Source organism: Procambarus clarkii, chromosome 72 (genome assembly GCF_040958095.1).
Source record: "Procambarus clarkii isolate CNS0578487 chromosome 72, FALCON_Pclarkii_2.0, whole genome shotgun sequence".
Taxonomy (NCBI): Eukaryota; Metazoa; Arthropoda; class Malacostraca; order Decapoda; family Cambaridae; genus Procambarus; species Procambarus clarkii.
The window spans coordinates 4,637,380-4,656,267 of record NC_091221.1 but is presented as its reverse complement, the minus strand read 5'-3'; the positions used below and the strand labels follow the sequence as shown (position 1 = coordinate 4,656,267).

General features: G+C 45.8%; 1 protein-coding gene across 3 annotated transcripts in view; it reads left to right on the top strand.

Moving 5' to 3' along the window:
• Positions 1-18,888, top strand: part of Pur-alpha (Purine-rich binding protein-alpha) — a 152,449-nt gene that overhangs the window by 124,316 nt on the left and 9,245 nt on the right. For 2 of the 3 annotated variants that reach the window (XM_069312350.1, XM_045767679.2), the window contains exons 4-5: positions 6,188-6,290; positions 13,870-13,997. In XM_069312350.1, coding sequence (XP_069168451.1) covers positions 6,188-6,290; positions 13,870-13,997 — 231 coding nt within the window. The remainder of the gene's footprint in view (positions 1-6,187; positions 6,291-13,869; positions 13,998-18,888) is intronic. The other variant, XM_045767680.2, reaches the window with a different exon arrangement.

The window sequence follows — 18,888 nt, the reverse complement described above, 5'->3', positions numbered from 1 at the left end:
ATATCATCTGGGGATTATATACTGTGGGGCGGGGTTTTCGTCCAGAGAATCGAGGCTCTTGGGCCACCAGCTGTGGGAGTGGGGCGTCTCATCTTGGAGTAATCTTTCAAACAATGGGTCCTCTAACATTTGGATGGTGTTCCATACCCTGATGGCTTGGTGCTGCAGTCTGATGTTTAGTGGCTGTGTGTTCAGGAGTTCATGGAGCTCCTGGATTGTCTGATCATATGGTGGACGGTGTTTTGCTGCTCTCCTTAGCGCCTTATTTTGTACTGCTTGCAGTTTCTGCATGTTAGTTTTCTTTATGGTGTGTAGTGGTACTGGGGGATACTCTAGATGTGGCCGAACTAGAGCCTTATATAGGTGGATCTGAATGTTAGTACTGAGGCTTCGGAATCTTCTCAGTTTTCCTAATGCTGCTTTGGCTTTGTTTAGTCGGTCCCTTACATGAGTTTGTATCCCTGTTCTATTTATCATAAGTCCCAGTATTCTGCCTACCTCCGCATATTGGATCGGATGATTGTCAAGGATGATGGGGTCCGGGTTTCTTTTCGCAATGTGTATTATCTGAAACTTTTGTTTGTTGGTGCTAATTTTCCATTGCTTCTCAAAGTTGTTTGAGTTCAATTGCCGCCTTGGTCTTGTCGGCTAGTAGCGGCTTTGATGGTCCCGGTTGGCATATTATTTGGGTGACATCGTCAGCGTATGTGATGTATTCTCCATGTTGGGGTTGGGGTAGGTCAGCTGTATATATGTTGAATAGAGTGGGGGAGAGGCAGCTTCCTTGTGGTACTCCACTTTTCAGTTCTATTACGTCACCCAAGTAGCTGCTGATATTAAGCCTAGCAGTTCTATTGTCTATAAAGCTGCAGAGAGTATCAGTAAATCTCTCAGGAAGCCCTAGTTCAGATATCTTATATTTTAGGCCTGTGTGCCACACTTTGTCGAAGGCTTTCGAGACGTCCCTAAGCACTATATTACACTGATCTTTTTTTCGACACTGCGTTGGCTCTATGCTGGTAGATCAGGGTTATAGCTGTATGGGCCCCTCTGTGGTGACTAAACCCATGCTGCCTGGTGTTGTACTTCCCTTCCTCTTCCATATACTTCACAAGTCGCTGATTATTTTTTTCGAATATTTTGCCTGGTACTTCAAGGAGGGAAATTGGCCTGTAATTTTCAGGCCAATTTTCACACGCTCCCACCTCCTCTCCCACCTCTCTCCCCCCCTCTCTCCCCCCCTCTCTCCCCCCCTCTCTCCCCCCCCTCTCTCCCCCCCTCTCTCCCCCCCCTCTCTCCCCCCCTCTCTCCCCCTCTCTCCCCCTCTCTCCCCCCTCTCTCCCCCCCTCTCTCCCCCCTCTCTCCCCCCCTCTCTCCCCCCCTCTCTCCCCCCCTCTCTCCCCCCTCTCTCCCCCCCTCTCTCCCCCCCTCTCTCCCCCCCTCTCTCCCCCCTCTCTCCCCCCTCTCTCCCCCCCTCTCTCCCCCCCTCTCTCCCCCCTCTCTCCCCCCTCTCTCCCCCCTCTCTCCCCCCTCTCTCCCCCCTCTCTCCCCCTCTCTCCCCCCTCTCTCCCCCCTCTCTCCCCCCCTCTCCCCCCCTCTTTTTTTTGGGGGGGGGGAGTAAAGAGGAAGGAGAGGCATAGGTGAAGGGAAGTATAGAAGTGGGAAATACAGTGAGAGGTATGAAAGCAGGCGGGCTGTCCGCCTTGCTGACACGATGTGTGGGTGTTGGCAGCTAAGCTAAGGTGGCTCCCTCTTGTCAGGGAGCTGTGAGTGTGTGAGAGGTTCTTCACATGTGTTTCACCACATATGGATGTCTACAGATGAATACTGTGTAGCATTCATATATATACACTCCGATGCTTCCACACATGTTATTCTGTTTAAGACTCTTTATTTTATTATTATTATTTATCGAGTTGTCATACATATTATTTATCGAGTTGTTCATACATACACATATATGAACTGTTCATATATATACATATATAACTCATCTGGGGATTATATACTGTGGGGCGGGGTTTTCGTCCAGAGAATCGAGGCTCTTGGGCCACCAGCTGTGGGAGCGGGGCGTCTCATCTTGGAGTAATCTTTCTAACATTGGGTCCTCTAACATTGGGATGGTGTTCCACACCCTGATGGCTTGGTGCTGCAGTCTGATGTTTAGTGGCTGTGTGTTCAGGAGTTCATGGAGCTCCTGGATTGTCCCCTCTCTCCCCCTCCCTCCCCCTCTCTCCCCCTTCCTCCCCCCTCTCTCCCCCTCCCTCCTCCTATCCCTCCTCCTCCCTCCCATCTTCTTCTCCTCCCTCCCATCTTCTCCCCCTCTCTCCCACACGCTCCCATCCCCTCCCTCCCTCCTGTCCTCCGTCCCACCCATCCCCCCCCCCACCCACACAGGACATGTAGACTGGTAGACTCATAAACGTTGTGGAGACCAGTGTACGAGTATGTACACACTGCCACAGTGGGGCGGTGTTCCATCACTGCTAGTGTCTGGTATACCAGAGTGCACTCTGGTATACTGTACATCATGAAGGCTACTGTGTTTGACCTTTAGTAGTGGTCTGACAACTGAATAGACAGCGCTCGGGATGGACAGTCCTGAGGTTCCGAGTTCGATCCCCGGAGGAGGCGGAAACAAATGAGCAGAGTTTCCTTTGCCCTAATGCACCTGTTCACCTTGCAGTAAATAGGTACCTGGGGTTTAGACAACTGCAACGGGCTGCTTCCTGGGGGTGTGTAACAAAAAAGGAGGCCTGGTCGAGGACTGGGCCGCGGAGACGCTAAGCCCCGAAATCATCTCAAGATAATAGCAAGATAGTACTATACCTTCCTCCATTAGGTTAGCACGGTCATGTCCCTTTGGAAATTCTTATATGCAGCGTGTTATAATGTAGAAGAAAGTGAGGCAAGTGAAACAGCAAGGAACCTTTACTGCACTCTGCTGAACTTAACAATTACTGACATTAATTTGATTGGAAAGATTTGTTGGTAGACAAGGAAGTAACCCGCCAAACACACCGTAACTACGTTGGTACAACGTTCGAACAAGTTTTAACACCTCCTAACCAGTTATAACAACCAATATAGCAAGTTGTAACAACGTTCTAATACGTCATAAACACGTTAAGCCAAGATGTAACAACTTTATTACAAGTTGTAACAAGCGGAAAATACACATTTTCGGTTTGTGTTTCCAGGGAAATGAGATGGATCCCAAATGTTGAGAGATATATGAAACTCCAAAAACAGTTGTAGATGGTGGGAACAAGTTATAGTTTTAAAGTGTCATACTGCAGATATATAATTGGGAAGATGAGACACAACCAGCATGGTTATCTTGAGGTTATCTTGAGATGATTTGGGGGCTTTAGTGTCCCCGCGGCCCGGTCCTCGACCAGGCCTCCACCCCCAGGAAGCAGCCCGTGACAGCTGACTAACACCCAGGTACCTATTTTACTGCTAGCTAACAGGGGCATAGGTGAAAGAAACTCTGCCCATTGTTTCTCGCCGGCGCCCGGGATTGAACCCGGGACCACAGGATCACAAATCCAGCGTGCTGTCCACTCGGCCGGCTCCCATGGCTCTTATCCTTTCAGTGTGCGTAGTAATTATAGCTGCATCTGCCCGCTCACACGCCCTTCAACACTGTGTGGTCCTGCAGTGTTGACTACCGCAACACATTGTGCCTCGCAAGTGATTGTGCACACTTGTGTAGTAAGAGGGAGGATACCTCACATGATTGTGGTAGAGGGAAGGTGGAACAATGCCTCACTTGATTGTGGTAGAGGGAAGGTGGAACAATGCCTCACTTGATTGTGGTAGAGGGAAGGTGGAACAATGCCTCACTTGATTGTGGTAGAGGGAAGGTGGAACAATGCCTCACTTGATTGTGGTAGAGGGAAGGTGGAACAATGCCTCACTTGATTGTGGTAGAGGGAAGGTGGAACAATGCCTCACTTGATTGTGGAACAATGCCTCACTTGATTGTGGAACAATGCCTCACTTGATTGTGGAACAATGCCTCACTTGATTGTGGAACAATGCCTCACATGATTGTGGTAGAGGGAAGGTGGAACAATGCCTCACATGATTGTGGTAGAGGGAAGGTGGAACAATGCCTCACTTGATTGTGGAACAATGCCTCACTTGATTGTGGTAGAGGGAAGGTGGAACAATGCCTCACTTGATTGTGGAACAATGCCTCACTTGATTGTGGTAGAGGGAAGGTGGAACAATGCCTCACTTGATTGTGGAACAATGCCTCACATGATTGTGGAACAATGCCTCACTTGATTGTGGTAGAGGGAAGGTGGAACAATGCCTCACTTGATTGTGGAACAATGCCTCACATGATTGTGGTAGAGGGAAGGTGGAACAATGCCTCACTTGATTGTGGAACAATGCCTCACATGATTGTGGAACAATGCCTCACTTGATTGTGGAACAATGCCTCACTTGATTGTGGTAGAGGGAAGGTGGAACAATGCCTCACTTGATTGTGGAACAATGCCTCACATGATTGTGGAACAATGCCTCACTTGATTGTGGAACAATGCCTCACTTGATTGTGGAACAATGCCTCACTTGATTGTGGAACAATGCCTCACTTGATTGTGGAACAATGCCTCACTTGATTGTGGTAGAGGGAAGGTGGAACAATGCCTCACTTGATTGTGGAACAATGCCTCACTTGATTGTGGAACAATGCCTCACTTGATTGTGGAACAATGCCTCACTTGATTGTGGAACAATGCCTCACTTGATTGTGGTAGAGGGAAGGTGGAACAATGCCTCACTTGATTGTGGAACAATGCCTCACTTGATTGTGGAACAATGCCTCACTTGATTGTGGAACAATGCCTCACTTGATTGTGGAACAATGCCTCACTTGATTGTGGAACAATGCCTCACTTGATTGTGGTAGAGGGAAGGTGGAACAATGCCTCACTTGATTGTGGAACAATGCCTCACTTGATTGTGGTAGAGGGAAGGTGGAACAATGCCTCACTTGATTGTGGAACAATGCCTCACTTGATTGTGGTAGAGGGAAGGTGGAACAATGCCTCACTTGATTGTGGTAGAGGGAAGGTGGAACAATGCCTCACTTGATTGTGGAACAATGCCTCACTTGATTGTGGAACAATGCCTCACATGATGCATGTGGCAGTCTCCGTGGTGTAGTGGTAAGACACTCGCCTGGCGTTCCGCGAGTGCTATGTCATGGGTTCGTATCCTGGCCGGGGAGGATTTACTGGGCGCAATTCCTTAACTGTAGCCTCTGTTTAACGCAACAGTAAAATGTGTACTTGGATGAAAAAACGATTCTTCGCGGCAGGGGATCGTATTCCAGGGATCTTAGGATTAAGGACTTGCCCGAAACGCTACGCGTACTAGTGGCTGTACAAGAATGTAACAACTCTTGTATATATCTCAAAAAAAACAAAAAAAAAATGATTGTGGTAGAGGGAAGGTGGAACAATGCCTCACTTGATTGTGGTAGAGGGAAGGTGGAACAATGCCTCACTTGATTGTGGTAGAGGGAAGGTGGAACAATGCCTCACTTGATTGTGGTAGAGGGAAGGTGGAACAATGCCTCACTTGATTGTGGTAGAGGGAAGGTGGAACAATGCCTCACTTGATTGTGGTAGAGGGAAGGTGGAACAATGCCTCACTTGATTGTGGAACAATGCCTCACTTGATTGTGGAACAATGCCTCACTTGATTGTGGAACAATGCCTCACTTGATTGTGGAACAATGCCTCACTTGATTGTGGAACAATGCCTCACTTGATTGTGGAACAATGCCTCACTTGATTGTGGAACAATGCCTCACTTGATTGTGGAACAATGCCTCACTTGATTGTGGAACAATGCCTCACTTGATTGTGGAACAATGCCTCACATGATTGTGGTAGAGGGACGGTGGAACAATGCCTCACATGATTGTGGTAGAGGGACGGTGGAACAATGCCTCACATGATTGTGGTAGAGGGACGGTGGAACAATGCCTCACATGATTGAGTTTCAGCGACCTATATTTCTTCCATTTATTATATACTTGTTTGACTTACCAATACTGTACACAGTTCAATTTGTTCAGTTGCTGGATATTACTAAACATATATATGGGAGTGAACGTGCTTCTTTACATTGATGACCCCTCTGACTTTTGGTGTATTTTCAGATTGGCGCCGATGGTAGAAGAAACCAAGTGTTCCTTGCCCTTTCTACAGCAGCGGAATTTAGAGATCATCTTTCTCTATTTAGTGATTTTTATGCTAATCTTGGTAAGATTTTTCACTTTGTATTATTGTACAGTTTTCAATGTTGAGATTATTTTTCATATCAATTCACTCTTCACTACTGTCTATTTTCCTCCTCTTTTTATTTTCACTTGAATTTTTTTTTCTCCAAGATGATAATGATGTAGTTCTGCTCTGTTGCTCCTATATTCATCATATGTTGTATTCAATCTATTTTACATTTCTCAGCAACCTTGTGAAAATTCCTTATATTTATTGTTGTTTGCATATTAGTGAAAACCTGCTTGTTTTATGATATCTGCCTCAGTTCATATGGAGTGGTCATCCACAGGCTGACGGGTTTGGTATGACTTTCAACAGTTTTCCTATGTTCTGGTGTTTAGATGTACTGTACATTGTCTGCCATATGTTGGTTGTCTGCCAGCAGTTGGTCCAGATGGAGTTTCACCATGGGTTCTGAGAGAATGTGCACCTGAGCTCAGCACTCCTCTTCAACTGATTTTTCAGGCATCCCTGTTTACAGGAGTTGTAGCTGATGTGTGGAAAAAGGCTAACATAGTTCCAATCTACAAAAGTAGAAGCAGGGAAGACCCCCTTAATTATAGACCGGTATCATTGACAAGTGTAATAGTCAAAATATTGGAAAAAATAATTAAATCTAAATGGGTAGAACACCTGGAGAGAAATGATATAATATCAGACAGACAGTATGGTTTTCGATCTGGAAGATCCTGTGTATCGAATTTACTCAGTTTCTATGATTAAGCAACAGAGATATTACAGGAAAGAGATGGTTGGGTTGACTGCATCTATCTGGACCTAAAAAAGGTTTTCGACAGAGTTCCACATAAGAGGTTGTTCTGGAAACTGGAAAATATTGGAGGAGTGACAGGTACGCTTCTAACATGGATGAAAATTTTTCTGACTGATAGGAAAATGAGGGCTGTGATCAGAGGCAATGTATCGGACTGGAGAAATGTCACAAGTGGAGTACCACAGGGTTCAGTTCTTGCACCAGTGATGTTTATTATCTACATAAATGATCTACCAGTTGGTATACAGAATTATATGAACATGTTTGCTGATGATGCTAAGATAATAGGAAGGATAAGAAACTTAGATGATTGTCATGCCCTTCAAGAAGACCTGGACAAAATAAGTACTGTACATGGAGCGCCACTTGGCAAATGGAATTTAATGTTAATAAATGCCTTGATATATATATATATATATTATATATATATATATATATATATATATATATATATATATATATATATATATATATATATATATATATATATATATATATATATATATATATAGGTATATTATATATATATAATATAATATAACAATATACTAAACATCACTTGCTCAAGAACTGAACATTTGGGCTCTCCACTAGTGACATTTCTCCAGTCAGATCATCAGATCACTGCTTGAATTTGTCTGTTAAAAAGTTTCTCGTCTGATTTAGAAGTCTTCATCTCACTCCTCCAAAGAGTTCTAACTAACTTTCAAAAGTGTCCTGTGAGACTGTCAAAGGCTTTAAGACCAGGTATATGCAGTTGGCTCGTCACTTCCTTTCTTGCAGTCTTCATACGGCTCTGTCATAGAAAATTAGTAGATATGTTACATAAGACTTTCTTCTAAAACCAAACTCTGCCTGTTATGATGTCATTATTTTCAAGGTTGTTCATTTGACGTTAATAATTTGCTGGTAGAGATTTTTCTACCATGCTTGTTAATGATAGAGGTCTGTAGTTTAGTGGATCTTTCCTGTTTTCCCATTCTTATAGATTGGAACTATGCTTGCCTTTTTCCATATGTAATCTAGGTTTCCTGTTTGTAAGGATGTTTGCATGATAATCTGTAGTGGGGCGCTAATCTTAGATGCACGTTCCCCTAGTACCCAAGGCGAGATTCCATCTGGTGTGAATACTTTATTTCTGATTAGCTTGCTGAGCAGTTTTTCTACTCCTCTGGATACTTCTGATTTACTTTTGTCTCCTATTACCTTCACAAAGTTTTATTCTCTCTTCTCACTGCCATGTAGTTTTTCTTGTTTATATTACTGGTATGTTTGTGGGTTTAGTATTTCCCTATTTCTGTTCTCAGCTCTTGTAATTTCTATTAAACCAGTCTTATTTTCTATATTCCTTCTCTATTTTTTGGTATAAATGTTTGGGTGCCCTTCTTAACTCAAAATTTGCACTCGTGTTAATCTCATTACCTAACCACAAACTATTCCAGTCAATCCCAATAAAGAATTCTTTCAAACTCCTGTGTTGCCCTTTCGTAAAGTGAATTTTCTTTGTTTATTTTCAATGTTATGCCACATGGTGTACAGTATTTTATTTTCAAAGATTACATGATCACTCTTGCCAGTTGGATGCAGGTACAGTATATCAAAGATCTCTTCCTCATTCATGGTAAATATTACTAGATCTAGTATTGATGGCAGGTTCCCTTCTCTTATTCACATTGGTTATGGATGCCTCCATAGAAGGCATCCATGATACACGGAGTATCTCCAACCTCCAAGAAGTTGGAGGTTCTATTCACGAACCTCCAAGAAGTGGTTCGTGAATCTCGGGCCAGAAATCTTCCGTCCTTTTATCACAGACCTCCCAGTCTATGGCTTTTGTGTTGCTTTCATATTAAAGTCTCCAAGTAACATCAATTTGGCTTTGTGTGTTCTGTCTCTGCTGTTTTTATTACTTCTGTCAAATCCATTATAAGACCCTCTTATTTATTGTCTAATTCTTCCTTTGTTCATGTACTGCTTGTTAGTTGGTTGTAGGCACTTACAAGTACAACTATTGTATCTCTGGTTGTGAATGTCTAGCGCTATTATGCCCACATCTCATGGGTTGTTAAGGATTATTTCATTAACATTTCATTAATTGTTCACCAACGCAGTGACACCAGCACCTTTTCCTTTTTTTTTCCTATCTCATCTTCATACTGAGTATTTTTTTCGTTTGGACTATCACCTCATTTACAAATATTCCAGTTTAGTCTGCTAGTGATGATATCGAGATCTTCACCTGTATTCTATCCTTGTCCCATCAGCAATCTGCTAACTAGCAATGGTTGCCAGCCCAGCCTTGGTTTCAGGTGCTAGTTGCTCAGTGTCCAAACCCGGGAGTCGTTCCACGTCTCTGCCTCTACCAGCAGATCGGGGGGATGAGGTACCTGGCTGGTTCAATTTACTGCTCCACACTATGTGTCAGGTAATACTGATGTGTGTGTGTCGCCATTTGTATGGTGATTTGGAGGCTTCTTTGATGGTGTCCCACCTGCGGTCTTCTTCTCAATTACAGTATGAAGTTTCTTGGTGGTTTCCAAGAAAGTTTAATCATTTTTCTTTCTCTTTGAAGGTTTTCGTCGATTTCTGACCTGGTTGTTTTGTCCTCTTTCTCTCTCTTGGCTTTTTCTGGATCAGCATCTCATGCTACTGTTGCTTCTTATCACACGGCATTGGCGGAGCCACTACAGCTTGGGTTTGGAGTGGATGTTACTTTCACTCAATTCTGCAAGTTTTCTTGTGCTTTTTTCACTTCTATCCTGCTCATGCGTCACCTGAGCCTTCTTGTTCGTTGGACTGAGTTCTTTCTTTCTTTCTTCTCCTCGCTTTGTTGTGGCCCCTTCGGTAAGGGATTGCTTTTGGAAGGTCTTGTTTTTGTTGGCCTTGTCCTCTGGGGGTCGGGTTGGGAAGCTTCACGCTCTCCTCCGATGTGAGTGGAGGATCTGGTTTGGATGGATCCGGTTTCCCTGGTTCCCTGTTCCAGGGCTCGTGCCTCTCGGGTTGTCCAGTGTCAAGTCTAGCCAGCCTGCGGTTTACCCTCGTGCCCATGGTGTTAGGAAGTATGCTGCTCTTGCCGTTTTTTTGGGGGACATGTCTTGGGTCTCCATTCGGTTGCGAGGGATTTTAGAGTTCGAACAGGGTCCTGGCCACCAGGTATCTTGTGAACGTTCCGGTTCCTTCCTGGCCATGTGTGGCTTTGGGGCGCCTGTTGTGGCCATCTGTCTCTTCCTTGTCTTGAGATCTGTGGTGCTGCTGCCTTCCAGGTATATATTGAGGTTATTTTGAGATGATTTCGGGGCTTAGCATCCCTGCAGCCCGGTCCTCGACCAGGCCTCCTTTTTGTTACCCTCCCCCCCAGGAAGCAGCCCATAGCAGCTTTCTAACTCCCGGGTACCTATTTACTGCTAGGTAACAGGGTGAAAGAAACATTTTGCCCATTTGTCTCCGCCTCCACCGGGGATCGAACCCGGGACCTCAGGACTACGAATCCGAAGCGCTGTCCACTCAGCGGTCAGGCGCCCTCGTAAGTCCCTCCTTTTACTTATCTTTGGGTAATTAGGCTCAGGGAGCCAATGAGGCTCCCCACAGGAGGCTCCCTGACACCCTCCCTCCCTCCGGCCAGCAGTCTTTCATCGTTCAAGAACTGGAGTGGTGGGCTGCCGGTTACCTCTTTTCCCTCTTGTAGGAGGGAAGGGGTAGCGCTAACAGGCGGGAATGCTTGTTGCATAAAATGTTCTTGTTTACTTTCTCTCTAGGGGAGTTATCTTCATCTTTTAGGATGTAGATTGCACAGATTAACATGACAGTGGTCTGTTTTGATTGCCTACCTTTCTGGGTCCTTTCCCAGTCAATTGCAAGTATGTCACACTTTAAATGTAAAGTGCTCATGGGTAGGCATAAGGACTCCTGTGACTGAAGACCCCAAACTAATATAGCACTTATGAGTTCAGTTAGCGTTTGGAAGCCTCTGGGGCTCGCCCAGAAAATGGAGTTTCATTACATTCAATGCTGTTTTTATGAATAAGGTCTTTGATTTGATCTGATGACATGGTATTGAAAGTCCTTGTCATGTCATGTTCATGGACTTGAAATGCGACCACAAATTGTTTGCGAGCTATGAGTGGGAGGGGATTGGGTTCAAGCTGGTTTCTGAGTGAGTAATTTGATCATTTGGCTATTTGTGCTTTGCTATTTTTGTTTTTTGTTTTTTAACCCCTTAACTGCGCAGCCTCCAAATATGACACCCCCCCCCCCCAGTGCGCAGGAAATAAATTCTCAGGAAAAAATTATTTTTTTGTTTTTTTGAAAGTGTCAAAAACCCTTCCCTGAGTATGGGTATAGTAACAGAAGGTCGAAATTGTACGTACTTTGGCTGCTATGGGGTCCGTAAGTTCGCACGTGACGTACGCCCCCGGGGCAGGATGCGCGAGTTGCCGCGAATATATTTTTGTTCATTTTCTGTGCACAGTTCCAAATACATTTTATTTGCTTTTACGTACCAATCCTATGTATAATGAACACATACACTTTATTATTGCAGTAGAACATCCGTACTGTCCGAAGACACTGTGTTACGTGCATGACACATGTGTACACATATCCGGCACATATTTCTATTGTATGATGCTAATTTATGTAATAAATTAGCATCATACATAATAAAGTCTATTTACACACTATACACTATCTCACACTATATACATTCACCATCAACACACTCGGAACTCTGCGAGAGTCAGCTGCCACACCCTCACTTCTCCAACATCCAGTCTCTCCTTCACTCCTCCAACATCTTACTCGACAACATTGCTCCTCCCAACATAGTTATTGTTTATATTACACTATTTACACATGTTATGTATACCTATCTACATGTTTTATTCACCAGAACTATGCAAGTAAGCCGGTATTGTGTCCAAACTTTACAGTGGCCACCATACACTGCATGAGAAATCACACAACAGCCATCAGACGACTCTACGATTACGTCACCTCCCTCACCAAAATAGCTCCTCCCAACATACTCCTGTTGCTGTTATTATACTATATACACACATTGTATATACCCATGTACAAATGTGTTCACCATAGCAAACCACTAAGCTCGTATGATGAGCAAAACAAGAGTGGCTGCCACACAAGGAATATTGTGCGAGGAGCCATATGCCACGCTTAAATACATGGATGGCGATATACTAAAGAAATTGTTCACGACTTTTGTTAGGCCAAAGCTAGAATATGCAGCGGTTGTGTGGTGCCCATATCTTAAGAAGCACATCAACAAACTGGAAAAGGTGCAAAGACATGCTACTAAGTGGCTCCCAGAAATGAAGGGCAAGAGCTACGAGGAGAGGTAAGAGGCATTACATATGCCAAAACTAGAAGACAGAAGAAAAAGAGGTGATATGATCACTACATATAAAATAGTAACAGGAATTGATAAAATCGATAGGGAAGATTTCCCTAGACCTGGAACTTTAAGAACAAGAGGTCATAGATTTAAACTAGCTAAACACAGATGCCGAAGAAATATAAGAAAATTCACTTTTGCAGAGTGGTAGACGGTTGGAACAAGTTAGGGGAGAAGGTGGTGGAGGCCAAAACCGTCAGTAGTTTCAAAGCGTTGTATGACAAAGAGTGCTGGGAAGACGGGACACCACGAGCGTAGCTCTCATCCTGTAACTACACTTAGGTAATTACACAGTGAGGTACCTTGATTCTCTCCCTCGCTCCCTCACCACAATTCCTTCTCTCACAATACTATGCACAGTGCTTATTATCACCACAATCCTGCTGTTATCACAATACTGGTCACTAAATCCTGTAAATACATAATTGACCACAAGATTATTTTGTAAAGGAACCTAAGAAGTCGTTTGAAGATTCCTAGATGGACGAAATAATGCTGTGATGCTGTGGCTGGTGCTGTGAACATCGTGAACAGCATTGAATCACTGATATTTGAACATTGTACACAGTCATTATCACACTCAGGCTCTTCTATAATACTATCATAACTAAATAATACAAGTTATATATATATTTTGATATTATTAGGCGATGCTGTGGTCACATGCTGAACAGCAGTACTGTGAGCTCATGCTGCGTGTGCCGGCCTTGGTTGCTCACTCACTACTGAGGCTCCCACACCTGGGAATGTGGACCACAATTTTTTTTTAAAGATGGCGTCTGTTTACAAGAGCCCGGAGGAAGCTGATGTGAACCCCATGTAGCCGCGGGAGTTTTGAATGGAACGGGAAAAATACAAATACCCGGAGGTGCGTAGTGCACTCCAGACATGGGCCTGCAGGCGCGTTGCACAGTTAAAGGGTTAATCTTGCAGTTGTCTGTATTACTTTGCTGTCTTTCTGGATGTTTACCCAGTGAGGGTGATTGTAAAAATCCTGTGCTGCCTGTGCCTCTGGGAGCAAACCATGTTCTAGCTCTGGTTTCCAGTAGGGTATACAGCACTGCTAAGGCTGATGTGACTCAAAAAGAGGGAAGCTGTCCCAGCGAGCTAGCTTCACGAAGCTGCCAAGACCATTTTAGAAAGAGGCGGTTCATTACAGTCGATGCTGCTTTTTTTTTAAATTGTTCTTTGGAATTGATTGGGATTTTATTATATAGAAAGATGTTTAGTGTGTTATGTTTTTAAATATTTAACCTGTTTCTCTTGATATATATACTGTGCATTTAAAATAATGAAAGGAATTAAAAATTAAATAATGTATACAGTTTTATTATACTGATGCGTTAAAGCAATTTCTAATTATTTAGTACCTCGGTCAGGTCCACCAAATCCCGATACGTTACCTGAAGATGGTAAACTCAAGTCCGAGACTATGGTGAAAGACAACAGACGGTACTACCTAGACCTCAAAGAAAATTCAAGAGGGCGCTTCCTAAGGGTGAGTTTGGTATGTTTTTATGTCTTGTGAGGAACAGATTTTAATGAAAGCTCCTTAGGGAATTGTTTAATGTACTGTACAGTAATTTTAATAATTTTTCTATAAAAATAACTTGTGGTTTTAGTAGAACATTTGTAGCCTGTGGAAGCATTTTCAGTGACAAACTTATCTTCTAAGAGCTAAAATAATCAATAAATTATTTTTTGTGATAAAATTTGTTGCACTGCAATAATAATTTACTAGATGCCTTTAACAGAAAATAATAATCTCTTGTTTAGTACTAAGTGCTGGTTTACCCTATACCAAATGGAGAAACACCAGGCCTTGGAAACCCACCCTTGCCTTCCAGAAGTCATGACCGAAATCTAGCTTGCTCTAGGAGATGAGGGAGTCTTGGGGATCACGGATAAACCCAAAACTGAGGGGAACCCACCAGAAACCTAAGCACAACAAACTAAGCAAACAAATAAAAGAAATTAGGTACCCAAGGGTAATGAAGCCAACAGTCATTGCTACTATGTAAACACCAGCTATGTTGTGCCTACCCACCATCAGGTGGCAACCGAGGTCACTAAGGGTTTCAGCCAGCCCACACACTTGCTTGTCTGATCTAGTCTAAAGGCATGTCTCCTTTGATATATTCTGCCTGCCTTGACATCTTCACATTTCAGCTAATTGGTGTTGGCTTTTCCTGGAACTTAGGCTCTTCTGGGGATTATTGCTTTGTTGCTACTATTCAGTAATTGTGTGTGTGTGTTGTCACCCAAATTGCATGTGGACTTGCTTAATATTTCACCGACTTTGGTGATATGCATGCATGTTCCTACCCAACAAGAGTTACATACTCTGAAGGGTTGAGGTTCCTCTTTTATGAGCTGACTCCCCTTGAATTACCTTGTTTTAGGGTGGTGTGTGAGATATACCGAACCATGTGGTTCAGGTAAGTGTTTGGGGGGTTTGTTCAGCCAAGATGCAGGTGGAATCTGAGTTTACGACCCAAGACATGTTCCCTAAAACCCCTTCGAGAGCAGCCTACTTCCTAACATCATGGGCACGAGGGTAAACCGCAGGTTGTCTAGACTTGATGACACTGGACAACCCGAGAGACACGAGCCCTGGTACAGGGAACCAGGGAAACCGGATCCATCCAAACCAGATCCTCCACTCACATCGGAGGAGAGCGTGAAGCTTCCCAACCCGACCCCCAGAGGCCAAGGCCAACAAAAACAAGGCCTTTCAAATGCAATCCCTTACCGAAGGGGCCACAACAGAGCAAGGAGGAAAGAGAAAAGAAAGAACTCGGTCCAAAGACCAAGAAGGCTCAGGCGGCTCATGAGCTGGACGGAGGTGAAAAAAGCCTGAGAAAACTTGAGGAACCGAGTGGAAGTAACATCCACTCCGAACCCCATCCGCAGTGGCTCCACCAATGCCGTGTGATATTTTTGTGTGAAGATAGTGTGAAGATGTGAAGATAAGAAACTTGTACTCTCATTGAGAAGAAGACCTCAGATAGGACATCATCAAAGAAGCCACCAAATCACCATACAAGTAGCAATACACACACACACGTCAGAAAGACTTGATGCGTAATGTGAAGCAGTAAACTGAACCAGCCAGATACCTCATCTCTCCTATCTACTGTTAGATACAGAGCCGCAGAACGACTCCCGGGTTTGGACACCGAGCAACCAGCACCTGAAATTAAGGCTGGGCTGGCAACCATGGAGCCAGGATAACCACTCACTCCTGATATGAATCCAGCCGAGCCAGAACCCGGAGCAACAGCTGGACTTGGGGAAAAAAGGTACAGGAACCCCCTCCTGGAACAGTCCTGCCAAAAAAGCGTTTACTGCGAGAGTCTGCAGTCAGAGAACAGTGCCACGTACAATGGGAGATGTCGAGACCACGCTGGCGCGAAGAGGTCCACCTCCGGGCGCTCGTACGTCCGACGAAGCCAAGGAAGGAGGTGTCGTCAACCATCCATGGTTGCCAGCCCATGGTTGCCAGCTCATGGTTGCCTGCTCCATGGGCTGGCAACCATGGAGCCAGGATAACCACTCATCCCCAATATGAATCCAGCCGAGCCAGAACCCGGAGCAACAGCTGAGCCAGAAAAAAAGAGGTACTTCATGCTGTCTGTTGGGTCGGTGACACCTTTGCCCCAGAGTCCTGCAAGTTTTGTTGCTTGTTTGTGACTCAGTTCACCCAGTCCACTGATGACACTGTTCAGGTGCAGGCAGTGCAGGCGCTGCATGCTCGTTTTAGGTTGCTGCAGCGCGCTAGGTTGGTTGCTGACCCAGAAGCCCTAAGGCTGCCCCGTTTTGGTTATAGGGACCCGGACTTAATGGTGTTAGTCACCTCGACTTTGGTTCAGTTCGCACCCTCTTGTCCTTTCCCTGCTGTGGTTCAATCTGGTCCTTCCCCCCCCCTCCCCCCTCCCTCCTGCTTCCAGTTCCGAAACGTCTGAGGGTTTTGGGGTCAGGGCAGGCTTTAGTTGGTATCAATACTCGGGCAGTCTCAGGGGATGCCCGTTCCTAGGTGTTGACTGAGGCATTCGAGTCGGTTCCTCCTGCTGAAGCTTCTGGGTCTGACCAGTGGGCCCCCCTTCCTTCCTGCTTTTCCGGCTGCTCCGGCTTCTCCTTTTGAGACTGGGGCTTTGGGGGATGGTTCAGCCCCAGGTCATGCTGTGGAGGTTCCCAGGTCTGGGGAGGTGTTGACTTGGGGGCCTTCGGCCCAATTGAACCCCACTTGGGTTTTTGTATCTTGTGAGCGGGGTTTATTGTTACAGGGAGTGGAGTTTTCTTCACCCCCCCCCCCCCTTCCGCATACAAGTTGGATTTAGTGTCAGCCCCTTCCTGGGTTTGGTTCCGTGTCCCCTCGGGTCCATCGGTCCTGTCCTTCCAGAGGTTTTCGGCTTTCTGCATCATGCCTTATGAAGTGCAGGAAGCCATTGCAGCTTACCTCCTGCATGACCCAGATTATGCGTCTTTAATGAATCCGTCTTCATTCAAGTTTGGTTCTTCATCTCTTTACTGGGTTCGTTATGAGATTTCGGAGTCATCTTGGCTTGCAAACTGCCCTGTTTTTTCATTGGGGGGCTTGGCACACGTTCTGTCGGTCCTGCACGCTTGAGTGGCGTGAGGCTCTTGATGGTGGTCCAGGTTTACCTGGGGGGCAAGTTGAGCACCTCAATGCGTACTTGTTCGCCCCGGCCCTTCTGCGGAATGTTGGCATCGTGCATCTTCACATGAAAGTTCCCACCCTTTCAGCTGCACTGATTACTGTGGATTTGCATGCTCGTGGCCTGTTGTCTTCGGTCTCCGTGGCCCGGTCGTCGACCAGGCCTCCTGGTTGCTGGACTGATCAACCAGGCTGTTGGATGCGGCTGCTCGCAGCCTGACGTATGAGTCATAGTCCGGTTGATCAGGTATCCTTCGGAGGTGCTTATCCAGTTCTCTCTTGAACACTGTGAGGGGTCTTCCTGAAGCTGTCCTTGGATTGGCTTGAGGAGGATGTGCTTGGGGCTGTTCTTGGTTCTAGTGTCTTGGTTTCGGTGGCTCATGCATTGTCTGCCCTGTTGAAGCTGTTCGCGCCGATCCTGCGGGATGCAGTGTCTCTGTTTTTTGCTTCTTGTCTAGTGTGTCGGCAGGCTATGTTCGCGACCTCTTTGGAATCTGCGTGGTCCCTGGCTCTTAGGTTTTCGTCGCCTTTTTGTCCCTTGCTGTTGCAGACTCTGCAGTTGGGCATTATCTGCAGGCAGGTTCTTCCAGTTGTCGTCCAGTGTCGACTTGTTGGTTCTCCAGGGGGCCAGTGGGATGGGTCTTCCCTGAAGGGTAGGGCCAGGGCTTGGGGGTTCCTCCCAATGTGATAGGCCAGTAGTGCCGGTTTCAGGGCCGGTGCAGCCTTCGACCAGGCATTCGTTTGGTCGGTGCAAGGATCGCTCTGTAGCAAAGGTCGGGTTCACGTAAGGGGCGTCGGCCCTTTCGCAGTTCGTCCCATTGACGGGGCACTGGGGGAGAGGCTCGCTCTGTTTGCTCACGCCTGGTCCCACAATATGTGGGCCTTTCGGGTTGTTTCAAGCAGCCTGCAGTGGCATTGGGTGGCCCCTCTTCCTTCAGGGGGTTCGAGGCCGGCGGGGCAGGCCTCTTCCTCTGTCGGGTCATCTCGGAGTGGTGACGCTTGGAACGTGGTCAAAATGACGACGTCCCTCAGGTGGTTTTCCAGTATGTTTCCAGTCCCAAAACAGGACTACAGACTTTCAGTTCATTCTCGACTTGTCCCGTCTGAAGCCCTGGGTCTTTTGCCCCTCCTTTCAGATGACTACTGTCCCAGGTCCGACTTTTCTTGGAGCCGGGTGCTTGGATGGTGTCCCTGAACCTCCGGGACGCATATTGGCACGTCCCGATTCATCCGGGGTTCAGGGACTGGTTTTATTTTGTTGTGGAACGTCGGGGTTACTGCTTTCGTTCCCTTCCAGTAGGCTTTAATCTGGCACCTTAAGTCTTCTCACTCCTTACCTGGATCATGGTGGCCCATTTGCGATTATTAGTGGTTCGGGTTCTGGCCTATCTTGACAACTGGCTGGTGTTGGCTCCCAGCCGGTCCACGTGTCTGCTTGCCAGGGATTTGGTTCTTTCCCGCTCGTTGGGTTTGGGTTCCTGGTGAACTGGAGGAAGTCCTGTCTGGTTCCCTTTCAGGTTCGGTCTTGGCTGGATCTAGTGTGGTACTTTCAGACCACTTCCTTTGCAGGTGGCTTCGTTGTTGGTGTCCCACCTGCGTACTTCATCTCGGCGGCAATATAAAGTTTCCTTGTGGTCCTTCCATTAATTCTTGTCCCTTCGCCGGTTTACTTCGGTCTTTGTTCGGTACTTCGGTCTTGTCCTTTCTTTTGTGGTTGTTT